We start from the raw sequence: 27,894 nt of genomic DNA, 5'->3' as shown, positions 1-27,894 counted from the left end.
TAATCCATTTTGATTTGATGTTTGTATATGGTGAGAGATAGGGGTCTAGTTTCATTCTTCTGCATATGGATACCCAGTTTTCTCAGCATGATTTATTGAAGAGACTGTCCTTTCCCTAATGCATATTCTTGGCACCTTTGTAAAAAGTGAGTTCATTGTAGATGTATGGATTTATTTCTGGGTTCTCTATTCTGTTCCATTGGTCAATGTGTCTTTTCTTATTCCAGGACCATGCTGTTTTGGTTATTGTAGCTCTAGAGTATAATTTGAGGTGAGGTAATGTGATTCTTCTGATTTTCCTTTTTTTTTTTTTTTCCTCAGAGTAACTTTGGCAATTCTGGTCTTTTGTGGTTCTTATTAATTTTAGGATTATTATTTCTATTTCTGTGAAGAATGTCATTGGTATTTTGATAGGGATTACATTGAATCTGTAAACAGCATTGGGTAGTATGGAAATTTTAGCAATATTGATTCCTCCAATCCATGAAGATGAAATATGTTTCCATTTTGTTGTGTCCGCTTCAATTTTTCATCAGTGTTTTATAGTTTTCATTGTAGAGGTCTTTAACATCTTTGGTTAATTCTTAGGTATTTTCCTTTATGTGTGGCTATTATAAGTGGGATTACTTTCTTGGTTTCTTTTTCAGATTGTTCACTTTTGACATATAGAAATGCTACTGATTTTTTATGTTGATTTTGTATCACAGCTTTACTGAATTTATCAGTTCTAATAGTTTTTGGGTGGAGCCTTTAGGTTTCTCCAAATATAAGATCATGTTATCTACAGTCAAGGATAATTTGATTTCTTCCTTTCCATTTTGTAAGCCTTTATTTCTTTCTCTTGTCTGGTTGCTCTATCTAGGACTTCCTGTACTATGTTGAGTAACAATGGTGAAAGTGGGCATCCATATTTTGTTCCAGATCTTAGAAGAAAGGCTTTCAGTTTTTCCCCATTCAATATGATACTAGCTGTGGGTCTGACATAAACAGCCTTTATTGTGGTGAGGTGTATTCCTTTTATACCCAGGTTTTTGAGGGTTTTCTTTTTATCATGAAGCAATATTGAATTTTATCAAATACTTTTTCATTATCAATTGAAATGATCATAAGGTTTTTGTCCTTCCTTCTATTGATATTATATACCACATTGATTGATTTATGTATGTTGAACCATCCTTGCATCCCTGGGGCAAAACCCATTTGATCTTGACGAATGGTCTTTTTAATGTGTTGTTGAATTCAGTTTGCTAATATTTTGTGGAGGATTTTTGCATCTATGTTCATCAGATATATTAGCCTATAGTTTTCTTTCTGTGATGTGTCTTTGTTTGGTTTTGGTATCAGGACAATACTGGCCTGGTAGAATGAGTTTTGCAGTATTCATTCCTCCTCCATTATTTGGAATAGTTTGAGTAGGATTGGCATTATTTCTTCTGGAAAGGTTTGGTGAAATTCATCAGTGAAGCCATCTGATCCTGTACTTTCCTGTGCTGGAGACACTTCATTACCGTTTCAATCTCATTACTTGTTATTGGTCTGTTCAGGTTTTGGATTTTTTCATGGGTCAATGTCACTAGGTTGTGTATGTCTAGAAATTTATTAATTTATTCTCGTTTTTCCAATTTATTGTCATGTACTTGCTCATAGTAGCCAGTAATGATCCTTTGAATTTCTGCAGTATCAGTTGTAATGTCTCCCTTTTCTTTGATTTTATTTATTTGGGTCTTTTCTTCATTTTTCTGTCTGGCTCAGGGTTTGTCAATTTTGTTTCTCTTTTCAAAAAACCAACTTTTCATTTCGTTGATCTTTTGTAATTTTTTTTTATTTCAATGTCATCTATTTCTGCTCTGATCTTTATGATTTCTTTTCTTCTACTAAGTTTGGGTTTGGTTTGCTTTTTTTCTATTCCTCTAAGATGCACTGTTAGGTTGTTTATTAGAATTTTATGTCTTTTTGATGTAGGCATTTGTAACTATAAACTCTCCTTTTAGTACTGCTTTCACTGTATCTTATAGATTTTGTATGTTTTGTTTACATTATCATTTGTTTCAAGAATTTTTTGGATTTCCTTCTTAATTTCTTTTTATGAAATCTGCCATGAGAGAACACCTTCTTAATTTCTTCAGTGACCCACTGATCATTCAGGAGCATATATTTTAATTTTCATGTGTTTGTACAGTTTCCAAAATTTCTCTTGTTATTGATTTCTAGTTATATTCTATTGTGGTCAGAGAAGATGCTTGATGTAACTTCAATTTTTTTGAATGTTTTAATACTTGTTTTGTGGCCCAACATATGGCCTGTCCTTGAAAGTGATCCATATGCTGAGGAGAAGAATGTGTAATCTGTGCTGGTGGATGAAATGTTCTGTAAATTTCTATTAGTTCCATTTGTTCTATAATGCAGATTGAGTCCAATGTTTCTTAGTTGATTTTTCAGTCTGGGTGATGTGTCCAATGCTGAAAATGGGTTATTGAAGTCTCCAGCTATGATTGTACTGGGGTCTATTGCTGTCTTTAGGTCTAATAATATTTACTTTATATGCCTAAGTGCTCCAGTGTCGGGTGCATATATGATTACAATTTTATATCCTGTTGCCAACTTGACCCCTTTATCAGTATAAAATGCCATTTTGTCTCTTTATAGTTTTTGTCTTGAAATATGTTTTGTGATATAAATATAGCTATCCTTGCTCTTTTTTTGGTTTCCATTTGCATGGAGTATCTTTTTCCATTCCCTTATTTTCGAACTAAGTATGTCTCTACAGGTTATGTGTACTTTTTGTAGGCAACAGATCTTTGGGTCTTGTTTTTGAAAACCATCCAGCCAATCTATGTCTTTTGATTGTAGGATTTAGTCACGTAGATTCAATGTTGTAAGGACTTACTCCAGCCATTTTGTTATTTATTTTCTGGTTGTTTTATGGTCTTCTCTTCCTCCTTTCCTTCCCTCCTGTCTTCCTTTAGTGAAAATAATTTTCTCTGGTTGTATATGTTAATTTTTTATATATCATTTATGTTTTTTGATATGAGATTACCATGAGACTTTCAAATAATATCTTATAACTCAGTATTTAAACTGTCGACAGCTTAATACTGAATGTGTAAATAATCAAACAAAAAAGCAAGAGAAAACCAATAAAACTCTACACTTTAATTTCTTCCCCTAGCTTTTTAACTTTTTGTTGTCTCTTTTCTTTTTGAGACAGGGTCTCACTCTGTCATCCAGGCTGGAGTGCAGTGGTGTGATCTCAGCTCACTGTAGCCTCGAGACCTCCTGGCCTCAAGTTATCCCCCCACCTCAACCTCCCTAGTAGCTGGGACTATAGGCATGCACCACCATGCCTGGCTAGTTTTTGTATTTTTTGTAGAGACAGAGTTTTGCCATGTTGCCCAGACTGGTCTTGAACTCCTGGGTGCAAGTGATCCACCCACCTTGGTCCCCCAAAGTATTGGGGCTACAGGCATGAGCCATTGTGCCTGGCCTGATGTTTCTATTTATATCTTGTCATACTGTTTATGCTGTGAAAAGTTGTAATTATATTTCACCGTGTTATAATATTCTGTGGTTTTCAGTGTGCTTATCATTACCAGTAGGTTTTGTACCTTCTGAAGATTTTGTCTTGCTCAATAATATCCTTTTCTTTCAGATTGAGGAACTCCCTTTAGCATTTCTTCTAGGACAGATCTGGTGTTGATGAAATTCCTCAGCTTTTGTTTGTCAAGGAAGGTCTTTATTTCTCCTTCATGTTTGAAAGATATTTTTGCCAGATATACTACTCTAGGGTAAAAGTTTTTTTTTTCCTTCGACACTTTAAATATGTCATGTCACTCTCTCCTAGCCTATAAGGTTTCCACTGAAAAGCCTGCTGACAGATGTATTGGAGCTCCATTGTATGTTATTTGTTTCTTTTCTGTTGCTGCTTTAGGATCCTTTCTTTGTCCTTGACCTTTGGGAGTTTGATAATTAAATGCTTTGAGGTAGTCTTCTTTGAGCTAAATCTACTTGATGTTCTGTAACCTTCTTATACTTGAATATTGATATCTTTCTCTAGGTTTGGGAAGTTCCCTGTTGTTATCCCTTTGAATAAACTTTCTATCCTCATTTCTCTATCTACCACTTCTTTAATGCCAATAACTCCTAGATTTGCCCTTTTGAGACTATTTTCTAAATATTGTAAGTATACTTTCTTTTTTCTTTTTTCTTTTGTCTCTCTATTTTCAAATAACCTATATTCAAGCTCACTAATTCTTATGTTTTATTGTTCTACTGTTGAGAGACTCTGACTCATTCTTCAGTATGTCACTTGTATTTTTCAGCTCTCGTCTAATAGGATTCTGAATTCTTTCTCTGTATTATCTTTAATTTCACTGAGGTTCATCAAAACAGCTATTTTGAATTCTCCATCTGAAATGTGACATATCCCTGTCTCTCTAAGACTGGTCTCTGTTGCCTCATTTAGTTTGTTTGGTGAGGTCATATTTCCTGGGTGGTCTCAATGTTTGTAGATTTTCATTGGGGTCTGGGCATTGAACAGTTACGTATTTATTTTAATCTTTGCAGTGTGGACTTGTTTTTAGTCATCCTTCCTGGGAAGGCTTTCCAGGTATTTAAAGGGACATGGGTGTTGTGATCTAAGTAAGTCTTTGGTCACTGTGGCTATATTTTCATTAGTGGACATCCCAAGCCTCGTCACGCTGTGGCTCTTGCAAACTCTTGGAGATACCTTTTTTGCTAAGATCCAGAAGAATTCTATGGATTACCAGGCAGAGACTCTTGTTCTCTTCCCCTAATTTCTCCTAAACAAATGGAGTCTCTCTCTCTCTCTCTCTTTCCTGAGTTGTTTAGAGCTGAGGGAGAGGTGACACCAGCACCTCTGTGGCAACCACCACTGGGACTGCACTGGGTCCCACCTGATGCTAGCACAGCCCTGGGTCTTGCCCAAGGCTCATGGTAACCACTTCCTGGCTACTGCTTATGTTCATTCAAGGCCCAAGTGCTCTACAATCAGCATGTGGTGAATCCAGCCAGGCTTGTGTCCTTCCCTTCAGCATGGTGAGTTCTCCCTGGCCCTGGGTGTGTCCAGAGATCCTGTCTGGGAGTTAAAGCCTAGAGTCGGAAACCTTAGGAATCTACCTGGTGCTCTAGTCTACTGTTACTGAGCTGGCACTCAAGTTGCAAGACGAAGTCCTTCCTACTTTCCCCACTCCTTTCCTGAAGCAGAGGAGCCACTCCTTTTGGCCACCCTTACCCCAGGGCTGTAATGAGTACTATCTAGCTACCAGTGATGTTCACTCAAGGCCCAAGTGCTCCTCAGTCAGCTTGTGGTGAATGCTGCCTGTCCTGAGTCTTTCTCTTCAGGGCAGTGGGCTCCCCTGTGGCCAGAACAGGTCCAGAAATACCGTCCAGGAGTCAAGGCCTGGAATTGGGGACTGCAGGAGACTGCTTGGTCCTTTACTCCACTGTGGTCTCTCCACATAGCTAACACATCTAGGAATGTTCTGGGTCACACGTGAAGCCAGCATGGCTCTGAGTCTCACCCAAAACCCACAGTGAGTATTGCCTCACTACCACTGCTTATTTTTCAGGGCCCAAGGGCCCTTTAATCAGCAGATGATGAATCCTGCTTAGGACTGGGTCCTTCCCTTCAAGGCAGCAGGTTTCCTTTTTGCTCAGGGTGTCTGTAGAAATGTCATCTGAGAACTAGGGCCTGGAATGGGGGCTTCAGAACTATGCCTGCTGCCCTAGCCTACTGTAGGTAAGCTAGTATGCAAGTTGCAAGACAAAATCATCTTTTTCCCTTCTGTCCTCAAGTGGAAGGAAGGAGTCTCTCCCGTAGCTGTGAACTGTGCTGCCTGGGGTTATGGGAGGGCTGATGCAAGCACTCCCTTGAGTGCACCAGCTTGTGTCTCACTGGGTCATGTGCACCCCACATCCACTGGCTTTGAGCCCAGCATAACACCAGGACTTGCCTGGGAATTGCAGTCCTAGTGGCCTAGACTGCCTTCTCAATTTATTTAGAATGCCAGAGCGCTTTAGCCCATGCTGGCAGGGCTTGATGGAACTCAGGTTCTAATCATTGGGATAAGCAATTTATCTCTTCCTAGGCCTGGTCTAAATGCTCCCTCCATGGTCGTTGGCTGAGTTTTCCCCCTTGTTGCTCTACTCTGACAGGGTAGCACTGAGTTCCCATGGAAAGTCCCACCATTACTGCAATCTCTCTCCTCTGGTGCACAGATTCTCCCTCTGCACAATGTGGCCACTTCCAGGGGATGGAGGGGTGGTGGTGTAGGCAATTAAGGGCTGTATATCCTACGATCTTCAGGGCCTCTTCCCTTAATATGATGTTAAAACAAGGTATTGTGATCATTCACCTGATTTTTGGTTGTTATGAAAGTTCTTTTTTGTGTAAATAGTTGTTCAATTTCATCTTCCTACACGAGAGATGATCACTTGAGGCTTCTATTCAGCCATCTTGCTCTGCCTGCCTTCACTTGAGTAACATTTCCCAATCTCATCATTTCACTTGTTACTTAATTGGCTAAATATTCCTACATTGACACTTCTAGTTCCAATCTAAATCTAGATGTAATCTTTTCAATTTTCTGTTAGACACTGTTTGGTGTGTCCTGTGATACATAAATGTGTGTACATCAAACAATTGTTCTCCTTTTTTCAATATTTTTCCTTATTCTCTACATGCTACCTCACTTGATATCTTCATCCTCATCCCAGTTATTTAAACAGATTTTGTGATTTTGTTTGTGATCTCCTTATCCCTGTAATATCTATTCATGTTCTTTTAGTCGATCAGTACTAGTTCACTCTGGCTATCCTCATAGACCTTGTCTGGGCTCTTATCTCAGTTCTTGACTGTAGAAGAACTTTCTTAACTGATCTCTAGATATCTAGTCTGTCTCTCTTCCATCCCCATATTGGAGCCGTGCTAATTTTCAAATATGTATTTGTCTATATATATGATCTGGCTAAAAATTTTAGTTAAAGTTAAATCCCACATAAACTTGATCACATGTGTTTACTTCTCCCTTCCTAACTTCATGAAAACGAGAGTAAGGTAATGGAAAAACCCAATAAGACAAAGAGAACAGGAGTAGAAGCATTGATAGATGTAAGGTTCAAACTAACTTTTACTTATTGCAATGGAAGTTTCAACTTGAATATCTCCTTCTACGTGAACTTCTGAGAGAAACCAACTAATTCTTCCCATAGAGCTCCTAATATTTTAAGACTTGGAGGTACCTGGTCTGTGGAAGGCAGGAATGTGTCATGAGATTGGATACATGAGTTATTTTTTGAAAATCTTTATGATAAGTGGCTGCAGTTCCATGTCGTATCACCTACTCCCTGCTCCTCAGGAGACCAAAGAGTTTATTTTCTGGAGAATCTGAATGAGAATGTCCCAGACTCAGAAATCCAGGCACAGTAGGAGGATTGGTTGAAATAAGAAGACTGTGTTATTCTGTTTTGTGCTGCTATAACAGAGTACATTATTATTTATATATAACAGATTAATTTACAATGAGCAGAAATTTACTTCTCACAGTTCTGGAAGCTAGAACATTCAAGATAAAGAGGCTGGCATCTGACAAGGGCCTTCTTGCTGTGTCATTCCATGGCAGAAGTTGGAAGGGCAAAAAGAGACAGAGGGAGAGAGAGAACACACAAGAGGAGGATGAACTTGAACTTGTCCTTTTATAAGGAACGCACTCCCATGATAATGGCATTAATCCTTCATGAGGGTGGTGCCCCCATGGCCAAACACCTCCTGTTAAGCCCCACCTCCCAACACTGTTGCACTGAGGTCAAGTTTCCAACACATGCTTTTTTGGGGGCACATTCAAACCATAGCAGAGATTAAGAGAAAATTTGCATACCTAATTTCAGGACCTGTATGTTTCATCCTAGATGCAATTAGTGAAACAGGGCATGAGTTATTTAGTTTTACATTATCAGATTTCTAGTAGTAATCTAGATATAGATTTTTCCCTTTTCAACATCTTCTAAATGTATAGTCTAAACATAATTTAAAAATTTTAACATCTCAAATTCTCTCATCACTTTAACATGTTTTAGAAAAGGTAAATCAAAGGTCAGTTCATGTGAGATTCTGTAAAATATTAATTTCATTTAGCCTACTCAGTTTCTTTACTTGTAATAACAGAATTGTAAGCAGAAAAATGATTGTACAAATAAACATAAATGATGTCATTTGATTTATTTCCTTTATAGAATTATGAAAACCCAATAAATAGAGTTTTTTTTTCCTCTTCTATTTCTTTTCCTTAAATTCAGGAGCTGGAAGAGGGCTGACAACAATGAAGAATCCCTCCTCCTGCTTGCTTAATTATTTTAGATCTTCACATAACTTTTTTTTCTTTTCTTTTCTTTTATTATTATTTTTTGAGACAGGGTCTCACTCTACCACCCAGGCTGGAGTGCAGTTCTGTGATCTTGGCTCACTGCAACCTCTGCCTCTTGGGCTCAAGAGATCTTTTCACCTCAGCCCTCTGAGTAGCTGGGACTACAGGCGCGTACCACCATGCCCAGCTAATTTTTGTATTTTTATAGAGATGGGGTGTTGTCATATTGTCCAGGCTGGTCTCAAACTCCTGGACTGAAGCAATCTGCTCGCCTCAGCCTCCCAAAGTGCTGGGATTATAGGCATGAGCCACTACACCCAGCCAACATAACTTTATGAATAAGCTAAATTGCGTATTATGCGTTTTTATTTTCCCAATGTAATAAATTGATTTTATTAACAAGAGATATTTGAGTAAAATATACATTTTGCTTCCCAATATATCCGAAATGAATAGAATAAATACATAAAATATATTCTACCTTCCCGGTGCTATACATCGGCATTACTAAAATGTAGATATTTTAGATATAGTTGAGTTTACCAGAACTCACCTACTCTTTTCCTACAAAAATAATCACCAAAACAAAAATTTAGCGCAGGCCAATAAAATATTTCTATCCCCTATTTTATGTCTTTCGAATTTCAAAGTACTATACCTTTCTAGCTTATATTTTTTGCAACCAATTCTAAAATTGTGTTCCCTGTTTATAGACTTCTCAGACCCCAAGTCCCCGAGGTAACATGGGAATCAGTGCGTCTCTATGTGTGTGTATCTATGTGGCATGTATTTGCCTCAACTCCCCTCTTCTAACTTCTCTTGTCTAACCCAACTTCACACAGACTCCTTAGGTCTTCTGATCCTCAGTTTATTCCAATTTCCTGTATAAATAGTCCCTCTTGTCTGCAGGTGGTATGTTCCAAGACCCCCAGTGGATGCCTGAAACCGTGGAGAGTACCAAACCCTATATATCCTATGTTTTTTTTGATAACTGAGACCGCTACTAAGTGGCTATCAGGCAAGTGGCATATATAGCATGGATACGCTGCACAAAAGGATGATTTACATCCCAGGTGAGGTGCAGCAGGATAGTGTGAAATTTCATCCTGTCACTCAAAATGGTGTGCAATTTAAAAACATGTGAATTGTTTATTTTGAGAATGCTCTGTTTAATATTTTTTGAACTGCAGAAGGCCAAACCATGGATAAGGGAGGACTACTCCACTTGGTTGCTTTTCCATGGATAATCGTTAGTTACTGATTTCACATGAAATTTAGTCAATATTATTTAGTGATTCACTATTAAATTTCATAGATATTTTTACTTTCAGTTTTTTAAATAAGATTCAATTTCTTAATTTTCTTAAGATGTAATATGGACATTAAGTACAGGGGCATACATTTTTCCTTTAATTCAACCATGAAAAGTATAAAAATATTATAAAAACAATTTGAAAATTCTGGTATTAATCTTCATAGTAAATATTGGCTTCTTTTCCTCCTGAACAGGTCATTATCCAACTTTTAGAGGTGATGGATCATCTGCATAGAGGGGAATTGGTTGCTGCAGTACTTCGTAACCGGTATATTTATGGAAATAGTTTAACTTATATAATGTCTTTCCTATTTATATACCTAACATAGCAGGCATTCAATAAATATGTGTTGAATACTTGGTATAAAGTAAGTATTTACTGTATGAATGAATTAGAGAATGACTAAGTGACAAAGAAATTGAATAAAGAGGATGTTAGTGACAATATGTCGTGAGGTAATGAAAAAATAGAGAATATATTTAGAAAATATAATTGGTATAAATTATGAGCACCTGGAATACAATCAGTGGAGATATTCATTTGAATTGTTAGTTTTAAAGGCATATCTGAATAAATACAGGTATCCATAGCTTAAGAACAGATGTGCCAACAACACATTTTTAAAAATAGGATTGTCCTGTGATTGTGTATATTTATATTATTTAAAAATCCAGTTAAAACCTTTTCAGGGAGTTACTATGAGATATTTAAAGCTTCTTCTGACAAATTAGGATTTTAAATTTATTATTTAAAGAAAAATAGCCTTGTTTTGCAGGTGTGACAGAGTCTGTCTTATTCCCAGTAGCTTGATTGTACAGTTTGGGTGAAACATTTGGAATAGTATGTTTGAGTTGTCTGTATCCTGGCTCTGATGCTTACTAGTGGTATAGCCTTGGGCAAGTTTCGTATTCATTCTATACCTCAATTTCCTTACCTATGAAATGGTGTTAATAATAGTACCTACATTGCAGGGTTGTTGTGAAGATTAAATAAGTGTAAAGGGTGGGGGATGTATGAAAGTATCTGTCTGTGTGTGTATGTGTGGAGAGAGAAAAAAATAGCGGGCGTGAGTGAGTGAGCTGGGCAGATAGTAAGCAGTATATATAAGCTAGTATGAGGGAACTTTTAAAAGTTCATGGAAAAAATGGAAATAAAAGATAAAAATAAAAAACAACTGTTTCTTAATATAAGCTCCACCCAAATCAAGATGCTTTTTTTAAGTGTTGATACCAGCCATTTAAAGAACTGAGGGTCCTGGGAATTTAACCATATCAATGATGTCTCTTTTACATTATTAAGTGAAGAAAAATGGGTGCTCTTTAAAGGGTTTTTAAGACTAGGAAACAAAAAGAAGTCAGAAGGAGCCAAATTAGTACTGTAAGATGGGTGCTTAATGATTTCCCATCAAAACTCTCACAAAATTGCCCTTGTTTGAGAAATGAGCAGAAGCATTGTCATGGCGAAGAAGGACTTTCTGCTGAAGCTGTCCTAGGCATTTTTCTGGTAATGTTTTGGTAACTTTCTCAAAACACTCTCATAATAAACAGATGGTGTAGTCCTTTGGCCCTTCTGAAAATCCTCAAGCAAAACGTCTTGATCATCCCAAAATAACTGTTGCTGTGACTTTTGCTTGTGACCGGTCTGCTTTTGTTTTGACTGGGTTACTTCTACCTTTTCCTAGCTATTGCTTTGATTGTACTTGTCTTCAGAATCATACTGGTAAGGCCATATTTCATTTCATGTTACAATTCTTTGAAGAAATACTTCAGGATCTTGATCCTACTTGTTTAAAATTTTCCATTGAAAGCTCTTTTCTTGTCTGCAGCAGATGTATGTGTAATTGTTTTGGTACCCATCAAGTGGAAAGTTTGCTCAACTTGAATTTTTCAGTTGGAGTTGTGTAAGCTGAACCAACTGAGGTATCTGTGGTGTTGGGTATCATGTCTGCTGTTATTCGCTGGTCCTCTTTAATTAGGGCATGAGCAAGATTAATTTTTTCCTTGCAAATTGATTTGGATCATCTGCTGCTGAGGGCTTCATCTTTAACATCATCTCATCCCTTTCTAAAATGAGTTATCCATTTGTAAACCGCTGATTTCTTTGGGGGCACTGTCCCCATAAACTTTTCATAAAGCATCAACGATTTCATCATTCTTCCACCCAAACTTTGTGATAAATTTGATGTTTGTTCTTGCTTCAATTTTAGCAGAATTCATGTTGCTTTGATAGAGGCTCTTTTCAAACTGATGTCTTATACTTCTTAGTGCTTCAAACTGGGTCCTGTTCAGGCATGTTATAACACATTACTATGAGTTTATTTTCGTGCAAAAAAATTGAAATCCATGCATAGTTTTTTTCAAAATACACATTTTGCATGAACTTTTTGAAGATCCCTCATATTATTCAAATATAAAAGTGAGATTTTAATTATTTTGAAAATGTAGTATTTGTGTTTTTCAGTTCTGAGGTATTTTAAAATACAGGCATGTTGTAAAATGAACAGAAAATGTATGAAAGGTTGAGGTAGGAAGGGAAAATCTATAAAGTTACTGTTACTTGACGGATACCATAGAAGGAATTTTCCATAACCAATTAGAGAAATAATATGATGGATGCCTGTTTGTTGGAATGTACACAGTAGTCCCCCTTTATCCATGCAGGATACATTTCAAGTCTCCAAGGATGCCTGAAACAGGATAGTACCGAATCCAGCTGTCATCAGTCAGAACATATTTCTGCTCATCTCTTCTACTCACAAATATAAACATTTTCCATCTTAACTAAGCACTTATCATACACTGTGGTCATAACTTTTGCAGTTTGAGTGTGACAGCAGAACTAGCACAAGCTTCTTCTTCCTTCTCCACAATTTCACCAACAGAAGATTTCTTTCTTACTGTTGATCTTAGCAACCTCAGCATGTGATTTTTAAAAATTAATTTTGTTTTAAGTTCTGGGATACATGTTCAGGATGTGCAAGTTTCTTACGTAGTTAAAACGTGTGTCCTGGTGGAGGGAGAACATACTTTTTTAAGTCAAGAACTTTGACCCTTTCATTTAAAGGAAACCCTTTATGGCTTGTCTTTGACATATCCAAGTCACCAGTATCACTATTCTTGCACTATGGGCCATTATTAAGTTAAATAAGGGTTCCATGAACACAAGCACTGAAATACCTCAGCAGTTGATTTAATAACTGAACTGGCTACTAAGTGACTCATGGGTGGGTAGCATTTACAGCAAGGATGCTGGACAAAGAGATAATTCCCGTCGAGGGTGGGGTGGAGTGAAGTAGGATAGTGTAAGATTTCATCATCTTACTCAGAATGACACACAATTGAAAACTTATAAATTGTTTATTCCTGGAGTTTTCTATTTGATATTTTCTTTAGAATGTGGTTGACCATGGGTAACTGAAACCAGGGGAAAGTGAAACCATGCATAAGCAGGGACTACTGTACTATCATCTGGGCTAGGGTGGAATATTCAGCTTAGGGGCTTTAAATAGACTTGCTCACAGATACAGAAAATAGGGGAATCATAGCAGGGCTAATATGTGGCCATGTTGGGTGAAAACAGGAGCAGATCAGGGGATGTTGAATTTATAGCTGCATGTATCAGTAGTTCCTTCTTTATTGTTGCTGTATAATATTTCATTGTTTAAATATACAACAATTTATTCTATCTATTTTCCTGTTGATAGTCATTTAAGTTGCATCTAGCATTTGGCTATAATGCATAAACTCTTATTAGGATTCTTGTGTAAAATTTATTTTGGCCACATGCACTCATTTTGTTTGGATTTACAGTATGCTAGAAGTGGAATTGCTGGGACATAGAGTAAGCTACTGTTGTTTAACATTTGTAGAAACTACCAAACGTTTTTTGAAAATAGTTGTACCATTTTATACTCCCATCAGTAATAAGTGAGAATCTTTACTAACACTTGATATTCTTAGCTTCTTTAATTTTAGCCATTCTGTGGGTGTGTAGTACTTCCTCATTATGGTTTTCACTCTTCATTTTCCTCATGTGTAATGATATGAATAGGTTTTCTTATGTTTATTAGCTATTTGGATATATTTTAGAAGCATATGTTCAAGTGTTTTGGCCATTTAAAAATGGGTTGTTATTTTATTTTGATTATTAGGAGTTTTTAATTCACTCTGGATATATAGGTATTTGTACTGTGAATATTTCCTTCCAGTCCATGGCTTACCCTCGAATTCTGGTATTTGTGTCTTTTGATGAGCAGTAGTTCTTTTTTAAATGAAGTTCAGTTTATCATTTTTCTTCTGTTATGCTTGGTGCTTTTTGTATCTTGCCCAAGAAATCTTTGCCCTTCCAAATTTGAGGCTTTCTTCCAAAAGTTTTACAGTTTTAGCCCTCCCATTATAAATGCATTCTTGACTGCAAACCAGAGAAGTGAATGTATGGCCTAGATTCCACATAGGATCTAAGTAATTAATAAGACCACTTTACAGAAGAAAAGTTCTTTGTACTTTTAATTCTAAGCTAATACCTTTGTAAATGGCAAGGTAACTGAATGATAACTTGAGCTAAATCTGGCATTGCAGAGAGACCTAGTCTTATGGCCCCTGGTTTATAACACAATGACTTTTGAGTTTCTTCTCATGTAACCTTTCTTATAAATAAAGCCCCTTTGAAAGAAATATAATTCTGATTCTGTGTAATGAGATCCAGAACATAGAAAATAATGGGAAGCTGCATAGTTCAAATGTCAAAACCTGAGAAAAACGTTGCTTGCATGCATATACAAATTATGGGTCAGTTTCAAATTCTAAATACAATAAAACCAAAAACATTCAGAAATACATGAAAAGGCTCACATCTGGAATCACAGCACTTTGGGAGGTTAAGGAGGGTGGATTATCTGAGGTTAAGAGTCCAAGACCAGCCTGGCCAGCATGGTGAAATCCTGTCTCTACTAAAAATACAAAGAAAATTAGCTGGACATGGTGGTGCACACCTGTAATTCCAGCTATTTGGGAGGCTGAGGCATGAGAATTGCCTGAACCTGGGAGGCGGAGGTTGCAGTGAGCTGAGATCGTGCCACTGCCTTCCAGCCTGGGTGACAGAGCAAGACTCCGTCAAAAAAGAAAAGTGGAATATATGAAGGGAATAAACTCTTTTTGACTAAGAAAGTTTTATCTCAGCGTGAGAATGGTTTAAGATCATGAAAGTTATTCATAGAATGCACAGATGTAATGAGAACCAAAAGTGAAAATCCAAAGGTGTTTGAAAACAATTACATGCTCATTTTAAGAATAGAAAAGAGCCCTTAAAAGACATGTACCCTAAAACTTAAAGTATAATAATATAAAAAAGATTAGTGACAGAAACTTGCACTTATAATAAGAAAAAATTATCTCTCTGAAACAACCATTCAGCATCACACTTAATGGTAATATGTAAGAGTTGTTCCTTAAGCAGCAGTAAAATGAGGATGCCTACAATCAACATAATATTGAATATGTATCTATAAATTCTGTTCAATGTCAGTAAAGAGGCATAATTAATGGAAGGAAGAAGACAAAATTACCAATTCTTAGAAGATAAATAGTGCTGGAAAAACTGTATATCCACTTGCAAAAGAATGAAACTGGATCCTTATATTACATTGTATACAAAAATAAATGCAAAATGGATTAAATACCGAAGTGTAAGACCTGAAATCATAGAGATTCTGAAAGTAAACACAAGGGATCAGAGCTATCGGGAAGAGCTTGACAAAAAAGAAAAGAAAACACAAGGGAAACAATCCTTGATATTGGCCTTGGCAATAATTTTTTTGGATATCACCCCAAAAGCTTAGGTAACAGAAACAAAAATAAACAAGTTGGGACTACATAAAAATCTTCTTCATGGGAAAGAAAACAATAAACAAAACGAAAAGGCAGCCTACATATTGGGAGAAAATATTTGCAAACCATATATGTGATGAGGGTTAATATCTTAACATAACTTACATAACTCAGTAGAAAAGAAACACACCAAATAACACAACTTAAAAATGAGCAAAGGACCTGAATAGATATATTTTTAAAATAACATAGAAATGGCCAACAGGCATATAAAAAGGTGCTCAACATCACATCATCAGGGAAATGTATATGAAAACCACGATGAGATATCACCTTGCACCTATTAGGATGGCCATTATCAGAAAGACAAATGATAGCAAGTGTTGGAGAGGATGTAGAGAAGAGAACCCTTGCACATTGTTGGTGGGAATATAAAATGATGCAGCCATTATGGTAAACAGTATAGAAGTTCCTCAGAAACCTAAATACAGAACTACCATATGACCCAGTAATCCCACTTCTGGGTATATATACAAGAGTAATGGAATTAGCACTTCCTTGAGATATCTGTGCTTTCATGTTCATTGCAACGTTATACACAATAGCCAAGATATGGAAACAACTTTCAATGGATGACTGGATAAAGAAATTGTGATATACACACACACACACACAAGTGGGATATTATTCAGTCTTTTAAAAAGGAGATAATGCCTAGAGAAAATTTTTACAATCTACCCATCTGACAAAGGGCTAATATCCAGAATCTACAAAGAACTTAAACAAATTTACAAGAAAAAATCAAACAACCCCATCAAAAAGTGGGTGAAGGATATGAACAGACACTTCTCAAAAGAAGACATTTATGCAGCCAAAAGACACATGAAAAAATGCTCATCATCACTGGCCATCAGAGAAATACAAATCAAAACCACAATGAGATACCATCTCACTCCAGTTAGAATGGTGATCATTATAAATCATGCCGCTATAAAGACACATGCACACGTATGTTTATTGCAGCACTATTCACAATAGCAAAGACTTGGAACCAACCCAAATGTCCAACAACGATAGACTGGATTAAGAGAATGTGGCACATATACACCATGGAATACTATGCAGCCATAAAAAAATGATGAGTTCATGTCCTTTGTAGGGACATGGATGAAACTGGAAACCATCATTCTCAGTAAACTATCGCAAGGACAAAAAACCAAACACTGCATGTTCTCACTCATAGGTGGGAATTGAACAATGAGAACACATGGACACAGGAAGGGGAACATCACACTCCGGGGACTGTTGTGGGGTGTGGGGAGGAGGGAGGGACAGCATTAGGAGATACACCTAATGCTAAATGACGAGTTAATGGGTGCAGCACACCAGCATGGCACATGTATACATATGTAACAAACCTGCACATTGTGCACATGTACCCTAAAACTTAAAGTATAATAATAAAAAAAATAAAAAAATAAAAAAGACAGATCATCTTAAAATAAAATAGTGGAATAAAGTGATAAAACCCACGTAAAAAAAAAAAGTCAGGAAACAACAGGTGCTGGAGAGGATGTGGAGAAATAGGAACACTTTTACACTGTTGGTGGGACTGTAAACTAGTTCAACCATTGTGGAAGATAGTGTGGCGATTCCTCAAGGATCTAGAACCAGAAAAACTATTTTACCCAGCCATCCCATTACTGGGTATATACCCAAAGGATTATAAATCATGCTGCTATAAAGACACATGCACACTTATGTTTATTGCGACACTATTCACAATAGCAAAGACTTGGAACCAACCCAAATGCCCATCAATGATAGAGTGGATTAAGAAAATGTGGCACATATACACCATGGAATACTATGCAGCCATAAAAATGATGAGTTCATGTCCTTTGTAGGGACATGGATGAAGCTGGAAACCATCATTCTCAGCAAACTATCACAAGGACAGAAAACCAAACACCGCATGTTCTCACTCATAGTTGGGAATTGAACAATGAGAACACTTGGACACAGGAAGGGGAACATCACACACTGGGGCCTGTCGTGGGGTAAGGGTAGCGGGGAGGGATAACATTAGGAGATACACCTAATGTAAATGACAAGTTGATGGGTGCAGCAAACCAACATGGCACATGTATACATATGTAACAAACCTGCACGTTGTGCACATGTACCCTAGAACTTAAAGTATAATAATAAAAAAAAGGAGATAATGCCATTTGCAACAACATGGATGAACGTGGAGGACATTATGCTAAATGAAATAAGGCAGACATCGAACAAAAAATACTGTATTTGTAAATGTCAAATAGAAACACGGGCAAGAGTGGGAAGAAATGGGAAGAAGAAGGTCAAAGCATGAAAATTTGCAGTTAGGTAGGGTGAATAAGTCTAGAGATGTAATCTATGGCATGAGAACAATAGTTAACAATAATATATTGTATTTTGAAAATTTGCTAAGGAAGTAGATTTTAGATGTTCTTACCACACAAAAAGGCAATTTGGAAGGTGATGGATATATTAATTTGTTTAACTATAGGAATCATTTCACTCTGTCTATGTGTACCAAAACATCATATTGTACACTTTAAATATATGCAATAAAAATAGAAATAAATAAAAAAGGTTAGGCCTGTATATCTATAAAAGCTAAGTCTTAAAAACAACCCCTTAGTGCTAGAACTAATGAGTTATAAAAAATAGTTGGATATAAATAAAAATTTTTAAAAACAGTACCTTTTATCTGTATCAGAAATCGCCATTTAGAAGATATAATGGAAAACAATCAATTTATAATAGCCATAACAAAAATGTTTAGGATTTATATTATGAATACTTAAAAATTCTGCTCAGAGACAGGAAAGGAGACATTTTAAAAATGGAGAGTTATACATACCATGGTTCTTGATAAAAGACTAAATGCTAAGAAGAGATACATTATTTCCAAATTGTCCTATACATTCTACATAAATTTAGTAGGATATTTAAAAATTTGGCAAAGCAAATCTTCAATAAGATAATGAATATCTGAAAGAAATATATCTCCATTATTAGTACATTGTCTGCTATGTAGTAATTGCTCATTAATTTACTAAAGGACTAGTAAAAAATCTATATTTATTCTGTTTATGACTCAACAAATATTTATTGTGTAACTGGTAAGAACTAAACATTTTCACGTGCAAAAGTATGATGAAAAGTGATGAGTTCTTCTACTCATTGACCTTCTTCTGGGGGTGTGGTGTGGTCAGATAATATATATCACGGAGAAAATCATTATGAAAAATTAATAAGGTAGGTGGAAATATAAAGAGTTAAGAGTGAGCAGAGGTCAGTGTAGAAGGGCATTAACTTCTTATTAGCCTTGCATGTGTTTAGTCTTGTAATTTGCCATCCATCATATATTTTACTCTATATGAAGTTTTATTCTAGTGCTTTATGAGATATAGGGAGACGTCAGCCACATGTGGCTTGCTTTGATGCAAACAGTATACTTATCTGAACATCCTCATGCATACATTATGGTAATGTCTAGGAGGACATATTGTGGTGAGAGTCACCAGTTTGTTGTTGTGGCGGTATTTTCTGATTGCATTCCTGGATCTAATAAGCATTTCTGTAATGCTCTGACAGAGTTTCAGTCTTCTAAAAGTAGTCTTTTCATAGATGAAACACAGTATAAAATATCGTCTGGTATTTCCAACACAGGAGAAAGAGTGCCAAACACTGTACAATCATATTTTTATCATTTTAACAAATATTATTCACCACTTACTGGGTAGGGTGCTAGGGATATAGCAGTGAATGATAATACATGGTTTTATGTGTAGTGGGGAATACACACAAATAATTGTGTTTCTTAAGTGCTGTTGAAAGGATGTATGGAGTGCTACTGACTGTGTATAACACATATATACAGCGGGTCTTGGGGTGGTCAGGACAGGCTTTATGAGTGAAGTCATGTTTCTTCTACTTCTCTCCATCTCCACTCTACTACCATCATCTTAGTTCAAGCTACTCTCATCTTCTGTCTGACGTCCTGCAATAACCAATTGGTTAGTTCATTTTTCTCTAGGTTCTAATTAGAGTTCTCTTTTCAGAATTCAAATCTAGCCATGTTGCCTTTTCACTGTGAAATTATTCTATAGCTGTATCTTAATTTTAGGATAACATCCAATGTTAATCTCACATTGCACTACTATGCATGAAGGCATGAAAAAGCATGATGCATTCACAGAGCTATAATCAAAATCAGATGATTATTAATTATAATGATAAGGAGCAAAGTAAGAAAAGGCTGGAGATGAGTTAGGAGAGGGAGGTATGGATCAAGTTAAGAAGCATTTTATGTTTATGTTTATGCAAAAGAGTTTACATACTTCACAGACTGCAGAGATCTACTGAAGCTTACAAACAGAAGAGTGATGTAATCCGCCTTATACTGCTAGAAAGATCACTTTGGTGGCTGTGTGGATTATTTGGGGAAGGAGGATGGGAAAATTAGGAGACCAGTGATCAGTCTATTGTAGTAGTCAAAGAAAGAAATGAAAAGAGTCTGAACAAAGGTGATGGCAGTGGGAATGGATGAAAGGGAATGGATTTGTGAAATACTTAGGGATGAATTTTACAATGTTTGGCAACCAACTGGTTTCTTCACACTCTAGTCAGAAGGTTCTTTTAAAATTGTTAATCTGATAATGTCACCTACACTGTCCTTTCCTGTTTATGACTATTAAAATCCTACTTGTTCCTCAAGACCCATATTGAATTCCATACCCTACATAAAGCCTCATCTGATCAATCCAATCCCGTTATCAGGAGAGCTTCTTGCTTCTGAACTGCTTTACCACTGCAATGAATTTTATCATGTTTGGTTCTGCATTGAAGTAATTTGAGCCTTTATTTGCTTATGCCTAAGGGAGCCCTTTCAGAGAGTGACTGGCTGTATCTAATGTATTTTTATATCCTGTATTGTACATAATGCAGGATTTTGCACATAGTAAGCTTTCAGTAAATACCTGTAGAAGGTGTAGCATTTATCAACAATTACTGGATGGTGATTTTATTCAGTAAAATGGTTTAGAGTAGTTTTCTTTTGTTTCCCACAGTTAACTCTTGCTTATAGTTAAGTAATTTAATATTAAGTGACAATCTTTAAAACTGTAAAATAGGCTAATTGAATTTAGTATAGATTCTAGGAATAAGCCCAGACTTTTGTACTGACATAATGTATAATCATGTCTTCATGGTGTAGAATGTCAAGGGAATACAGGGCTGGGAATCAGGTCATTCCATGTTTAAAAATATTTAGCCTTTACTGTTTGTCAAGTGGTGTCCTCATCTGTCAAATGTAAGAATTGGAAGATGGAAATCTTCCTTTTCATTTTAAAAGTCTAAAATTATGTTTTTAAGCTGAAGCACATAGTACATGCTAAAGAAACACGTATGTGATTAACTTCATATAAAACAAATTTAAGAAGGTGATCAGCCGTTGGAGATAAGTCCTTTTATTAATTTATCATAATTTGGTTTTCTCACTTTCAATGAAGGTATCTTTTCTGTGTTTTTTGAATATTAAAAACTTGTGAGGGTCTGGTTTTATCATTGGTGAAGTAAGCTTGGCAATAATTGTAAGCCAAATCTTTGGCTAGAAGATCTAGCCAATAAAAATAATAAGAGGGTAACACACGAAATTCTGAGACCAGTTACTTTTTATACATTGGAATTATTTTGGTTTAAAAATTTTGTAGGTTTTGGTTATCCATTATTATTGTCATTAGATCTTATGGTAGACGCACATGAAATTTATCACCATATTTGTTCCTATAACTGAAGATTGCGTGTTTTCATACAAAGGATATGAGCTTGTTAGTAATGTTGCATGTTTTATATATTTGAAGGAATTTTCCAGGTCATAGAAAGTGTATCTGTTCTTGGGGAGAATAATTGCTACTCCAATTTCAGTCATGCTACCTATCTTGAGTGTTGCTGTTCATATGTACATTGTTTCTGTGCAATCTCATCTACTGCAATTATTTCAGTCCTTGCCTACATACTGAAGACCTTTCATGTATAGCTTGAGTCTCAATTTTTTCTGAGTCCCAGACTAAAAGTTGTTTATTTTCTCCCTCCACAATTTTTTGTTTGTTTGTTTGGACTTTACAAGTAATACATATTTATTATAGAACACTTAGAAAAATAGAAAATTTTATATATGCAGGGTAAATAATCACAAGATAACCTCTATTAACACCTCGATGTATTTTCACTCTAGTCTTCTGATACATTTTTAAATGTAACTAAGGTTTTAGTTATTGAATATGATCTAGTTATAGTAGTGTGGTTAAGGGTGAGGCTCTGAAGTCTGCCAAATATAGGTTTCATTCAAACTCTGCTACTTACTAGCTGTGTGAAATTTGGAAAGTGTCTTAACTCCTATGAGTCCATTTCCTCATCTATAAAATAAAGTAATATCACTGTGTGGGATTGTTCTGTGGATTAAATAAAATGTTTGTAAGATAGTTAAATTCCTGGCATATGGAAAATGCTAAGTAAATGGAAGCGCTTACTGTTTTATTATACTATATATCATGTCTGTACCTCCCTGTTTTTCTTATTAGATTTTGAATATTTTGACATCAGTAAAGACTTGTAGTTATAATAGCTGCATGGCATAAGCCATTCTGTGGTACAAACAATGTCTTAATATTAGATATTTAGGCCAATTCCATTTTGGGAGTATCGGGGGAATCAGCCCCCAATATTTCAATGTAGGGTCTTTTCTGTTTTCCCTAAGTGTCAGCTGGTCTGAGAAATAAAGAGAAAGAGTACAAAGAGAAGAATTTTATAGCTGGGCCGCCGGAGGTGAAGTCACATATCGGCGGGTTCTGTGATATCTACTTGAGCCTCAAAACCAGCAAGTTTTTATTAGGGATTCCAAAAGGGGAGGGGGTGTACACAAAGGGAGTAAGTCACAAAGATCACATGATTCAAAGGGCAATAAAAGATCACAAGGCAAAGGCAAAATTAGCATACTGATGAGGGTCTGTGTCCTGCTGTGCATGCATTGTCTTGATAAACATCTTAACAGGAAACAGGGTTCAAGAGCAGAGAACCGGTCTGACTAGAATTTACCAGGCTGGAATTTCCCAATCCTAGTAAGCCTGAAGGCACTGCAGGAGACCAGGGTGTATTTCAGTCCTTATCTCAAACACATAAGACAGACACTCTCAGAGCGGCCATCTATAGACCTACCCCCAGGAATGCATTTCTTCCCCAGGGTCTCAATTATTAATATTCCTTGCTGGGGAAAGAATTCAGTGATATTTCTCCTACTCACACTTCCATCTATAGGCTCTCTGCAAGAAGAAAAATAGGCTGTATTCTGCCCGACCCCGTAGGCAGTCAGGCCTCATGGTTATCTTCCCTTGTTCCCTGAAAATCACTGTTATTCTGTTCTTTTTCAGGGTGCACTGATTTAATATTGTTCAAACACACATATTTTACAATCAATTTGTACAATAGTGGTCCTGAGGTGACACACATTCTCCACTTACGAAGATAACAGGATTAAGAGATTAAAGTAAAGACAGGCATACAAAATTATAAGAGTATTGATTGAGGAAGTCACAAATGTCCATGAAATCTTCACAATTTATGTTCAGAGATTGCAGTAAAGACAGGTGTAAGAAATTATAAAAGTATTAATTTGGGGAACTGATAAATGTCCATGAAATCTTCACAATTTATGTTCTTCTGCCTCGGCTCCAGCCGGTCTCTCCGTTTGGGGTCTCTGACTTCCTGCAACATGGGGGTATTAGTTGTAGTAGTGCCTTCCATATCTGTTATAATTTATCTTTTTTCCTTCTATTTATTGATTTTTGCTCTATACTGTGTCAAATCCTCTCTTTACTCCCTTTAATGTACATTTTGTTTGTCACATTGGTTTAGTTTCCTTTAGTTTCCTTGACCAACATAATTTTTATCTTTCCTCTTCTTATCTTACTTGGCTTTCTCTTCCTGGCTCATTGAAGTCATGTTTCCTTATTCAGTAAATAGTGTTTTTCAATGTATTTCCGTTGCTGCTTTCCATGCTAGTTGTTTTTGTTTTTGTCTGTTCATTCTCAAAGGAAGAAAGATTCCCTGAAAGGCCTTTGTACTGTTGTTTAAAATGTTTTTTGTTCATGGTCTTTATGTGGCTGACTCTTGTTGTCTAGATCTTTACTTAAATATCCTCTCCTCTGAGAGGTTTCCTTTGACCATCCAATCTAAAGTGGCCACCTGTATACTGTCTATTGTCACACCATCCCAACTTAATTCTCTCCATAAGACTCATCATTCCAACTATTAGATATTTTCCTTCTTTATTTATTTTCTGTCCCCTTCCACTGGAATAGAAGCTCCAAGAGGCCAGGCATCTTGTTCAACTTGTTTACTGCTTTAATCGCAGCAGCTACAACCATTTCTTACAGACATGAGTTACTCAATAAATATTTGCTGAATGAATGAATAAAGGAATTAACCATTTCCCCTCTGTCTGTGCTCTTGTGCACTAATCCCAACCTTTTCTCTGACTTTTATCCATGAGTCAATACTAATAGAAATAAATGATTGAATAAATAAGTAGGGTAGAAGAGACAAGTCTTCCTTACAGAAGAATTCCGTATTTTATTTGTGAATGTTTGTTTGTATATATATCTTCTTTAGATGCTGGAACTTTATTCTCCTTCCACTGGGTGTTAATTTAATGATTCACTTACAAAGAAAAGAATGTGGAATGGAAAAAAAAATAGTAACTTTATAGTGAAGAAATCTGACAAATACTACCAGCGGTAGACAGAATACCTGCCCCCCGCCCCCCACCCAGGATGTCCACCTTTTAATCCCCAGAACCTGTGACTATGACACTGTTAATGGCAAGGTGGACTTGCAGATGTGATTAAGTTAAGGTCTTTGAGATGAGGAGATTATCCTGGACCATTCAGGCAGGCCCATTGCAATCACAGGGATCCTTATAAAAGGGCACAGGTGCAAGTCAGAAAAAGGAGATGCAATGATGGATCCAGAGGTTGGAGTGATGCTCTTTGAAGATATGGGAAGGTGCCACAAGCCAAGAATGCAGGTAGCCTCTAGAATCTGGGAAAAAAAAATAACAACAAGAAAACCATCTCTCCCCTGAAGCTTTGCCAATACTTAATTTTTGACTTCTGACCTCCAGAGCTGTAAGATAATCAACTAGGGTTGTTTAAAACCACCATTTGTGATCATTTGTCACAGTGGGAATAAGTTAATATGTCTCATTTTCAGAGTCTGGCACAAAGGCTTCCTAATATATACCAGGAGCTGTAATTTCTGACTTGATATAAGCACAAAGAGGAATTGATGGTGGTGGTGGTCAGAAAGGGGCACACAGTAAAAGGTACTAGAACTCTGGCTGCTTTAAAAAGCAACAACATTGCCAGGTCTCAGTTTCAGTGCTGGCACTGGTTATCCTGACTCTGTCTACAAGATATTTAACAGTAAGTTGGACAAGGCAGGATCAGAAGTAACTAGCTGTTTGTTATTTAAAATTTAATATTCAAGTATTTATCTATATTTTTCTTATCCAATTGTATAATTTATGCTCATTGAGAAGTATTTGGAAAAATTATAGGAAAGTATAATCCCATTGCACTGAAAGCGCTGTTAATATTTTGGATCTCATAAATACAAATGTTTATTAAATACAAAGATTCCCCAGTATTGTAAACATGACATATCCAGTGTCCAATCCCATGTAATCTTAGCCCTGAGTACCTGCCTTCTCATCTATATTCTTGGTATTGTTTGATGACACCACCATTCACTCAGGTGTCTGACTCAGAAACTGGGGCATCATCCTGGACTCTTCCTCATCCTTCACACTCAGTTAGTCACTAAGTCCACTTCTCCTTCTCAATTATTTCTCCAATTCACTCCCCCTGCTGCTTTATCCTTATTATCACTTCCTTAGATTTGGCCCATGTAATTTGTCAGCTAGATCATTAAAATATCCTTCTAATCTGTTTTTTTTTTTTTTTTTGCTTCTAGTCTTAGCCCTCCCCTTCTCCTCTGACAGTTTCTCTCTCTCTTTGCAGCCATAATGATCTTTCTGAAATGTAAATATGGTCATATTGTTTTCTTGTTTAGATTTCTTCAGTGGCTCCCAGTGTGGCAAGGTCTCTTATATGGCTCCTCTCTACCTCACCAGGCTTTTCTCCTGCGCAGAGCATGCATTGCAGCCTTCCCCAGCATTGGAAGATGACGCGTTCCCTCATATTGCCACCCTTCTTTCTGGAATGCTTTCTCTCATATGTTGGGCCTAACCCACTCCTGTTTATCATTCAGGACCTCTCTGTGAAACTTTGTCTCACTCTGTCACCCAGGTTGGACTACAGTGGTGCAGTCATGGCTCACTGCAGCCTTGACTTCCCAGGCTCAGGTGATTCTCCCACCTCAGACTCCTGAGTAGCTGGGACAACAGGCGTGTGCCACCATGCCTGGCTAATTTTTGTATTTTTTTTAGAAATGGGGTTTTGCCATGTTGCCCAGGCTGGTCTTCAACTCCTGGACTCAAGTGATTCACCCACCTCAGCCTCCCAAAGTACTGGGATTACAGGCGTGAGCCACCACATGTGGCCAAGTATCCCTTTCTAATGGCTCCCTTAGCATTGACTCTTACATTTGGTGTTGGTAGGGGGCATTGAAGTCCCAGTACTCATAGTAGTTGTATTGGCAAGAGTCATTATAATAGCTAACACTTAAATAGTGTTACTTTGTACTAGGTACAAAACCTTCATGCATATTAATTTATGTTATTCTCATAATAATCTTATGAAGTAGATACTCATCATTATTATTCCCATTTTACAAACAAGGACTTTGAGGCGGAGAGAGATTAAGTAAATTGTCTAAGGTCACACAGTAAATAAGCATGGATCCAGGGTTCAAATGCAGGAAGTCTAGCTCCAGAGTCTTTGCATTTAGCCATATGCCAGTCTTTTTCCTTCTCTGGAATGCAAACTCCCTGAGGACAAGGGTTTTGCCTGTCCTGTATCACCTCTTCTGTGTCTCATTACCTAAAACTAATTCATGGCAGTAATAAATACTTCTCATGATGATCTTTTTAGAGAGCGCAGGAAGTGAATGTAGAGGAATGTGTCCTCCTGTCTCTTCCAAGCAGAATTAGGTGTCCCTTTCTTACAGCTCCCATAGTATTAGATCTTATTTCTGTGGTGTCTGTAGCAGATATTAAAGTTCCAATACTAGTAGTACATTGGTTGTATTGGCAAGAGTCATTGTAATAGCCACCCATGGCGTTTACCCTAAGGCCAAGCTAGTTCTGCTTATTTTGGGTGTGCATACATTTACACTGATAGGTTAAGTACTATTAATGAGTTGGAAGCCTGGAAGTTGATAAAGGTAATTTTTTCTTTTAACAAATGTTCACTTCCCTCCTTTTTCAGTCTTTTATTTTTTCCCCTTTTCATCTTCCCAGCAAATGCAGTTACAAGGTGAGCATTAGAAAGATTATGTAAAATTTTCAAAGGCTCCTGAACAACAGTTGTGTAATGTTCTATTTTGGGTTACATGTGACCAGGAATATGTACCCATGAAATAATTCAGAGCCTTAATGTGGATGCTTTTAAAAATATATAGCCAAAGGACAAAGTTTTCCTTTGTCTTTCTGGTTATCAGTGCTGTGTGATATTTTGACCCCTTCCCTCCATTCGACACTTGGTTTTCTTTGTACCATTGCTTTGTTTCAGATTAAAATGAAAAGAAAAAGATTAATACCTTTTTTCCCTGGAAGATCTACCTTTTCATTGGATTATAGTTTCCATGCCTGTCTTTGGGACTTATTAATAGCTATGGCAATTTAAAGGCTTTGTGATCCACAGATAGGCCTACTATGATTCTCTTCTAAGAGTCCTTATTCCACCATTGAGAGAAGGGCAATGTGCCCTCCTCACTTCCTGAGGCCCTCTGTATCCATGGTGTGTTATGAAATGCATGATCCTGAAGGTAAAGATGTTTTCCTATATCAGCACAGCACGGCATCGCTGACATAGATATGAGCTATAGATAGCTAGAATAAAATCCTCTAGTGACCTTTGCAGTCTGTTTTAGGGGAAACAAATAACAGAAGCAGCAGAGTGAATCCAAATTAAATTTAATGTTGTTTTTGACAGGAAGAGCTGTGCCTAGATGTAGACAGTGTCATTTCTTTTTCCCTGGCACATTATTGAAAATACGAATATATAACTTTGTCCAAATTTGGCTGAGATCAGCCATTGTCCAGGGCTGGCAGATCTCTCTCTCTCTCTCTCTCTCTTTTTTTTG

At 36.7% G+C, this 27,894-nt stretch overlaps 1 protein-coding gene across 7 annotated transcripts in view; it reads left to right on the top strand.

Moving 5' to 3' along the window:
* KLHL13 (kelch like family member 13) overlaps positions 1–27,894 on the top strand; it is a 233,728-nt gene that overhangs the window by 92,366 nt on the left and 113,468 nt on the right. For 3 of the 7 annotated variants that reach the window (XM_055268036.1, XM_055268035.1, XM_063634850.1), the window contains exon 2: positions 9,891–9,964. The exons of 3 other annotated variants lie outside the window; for them this stretch is intronic. In XM_055268036.1, the coding sequence (XP_055124011.1) occupies positions 9,915–9,964 (50 nt within the window). In that variant the 5' untranslated portion in view covers positions 9,891–9,914. Of the gene's footprint in view, positions 1–4,945; positions 5,056–9,890; positions 9,965–27,894 lie in introns of those variants that run through there. One more of the 7 variants, XM_063634847.1, reaches the window with a different exon arrangement.

Source organism: Symphalangus syndactylus, chromosome X (genome assembly GCF_028878055.3).
Source record: "Symphalangus syndactylus isolate Jambi chromosome X, NHGRI_mSymSyn1-v2.1_pri, whole genome shotgun sequence".
Classification (NCBI taxonomy): Eukaryota; Metazoa; Chordata; class Mammalia; order Primates; family Hylobatidae; genus Symphalangus; species Symphalangus syndactylus.
This window is presented reverse-complemented; position numbering and strand designations above follow the sequence as displayed.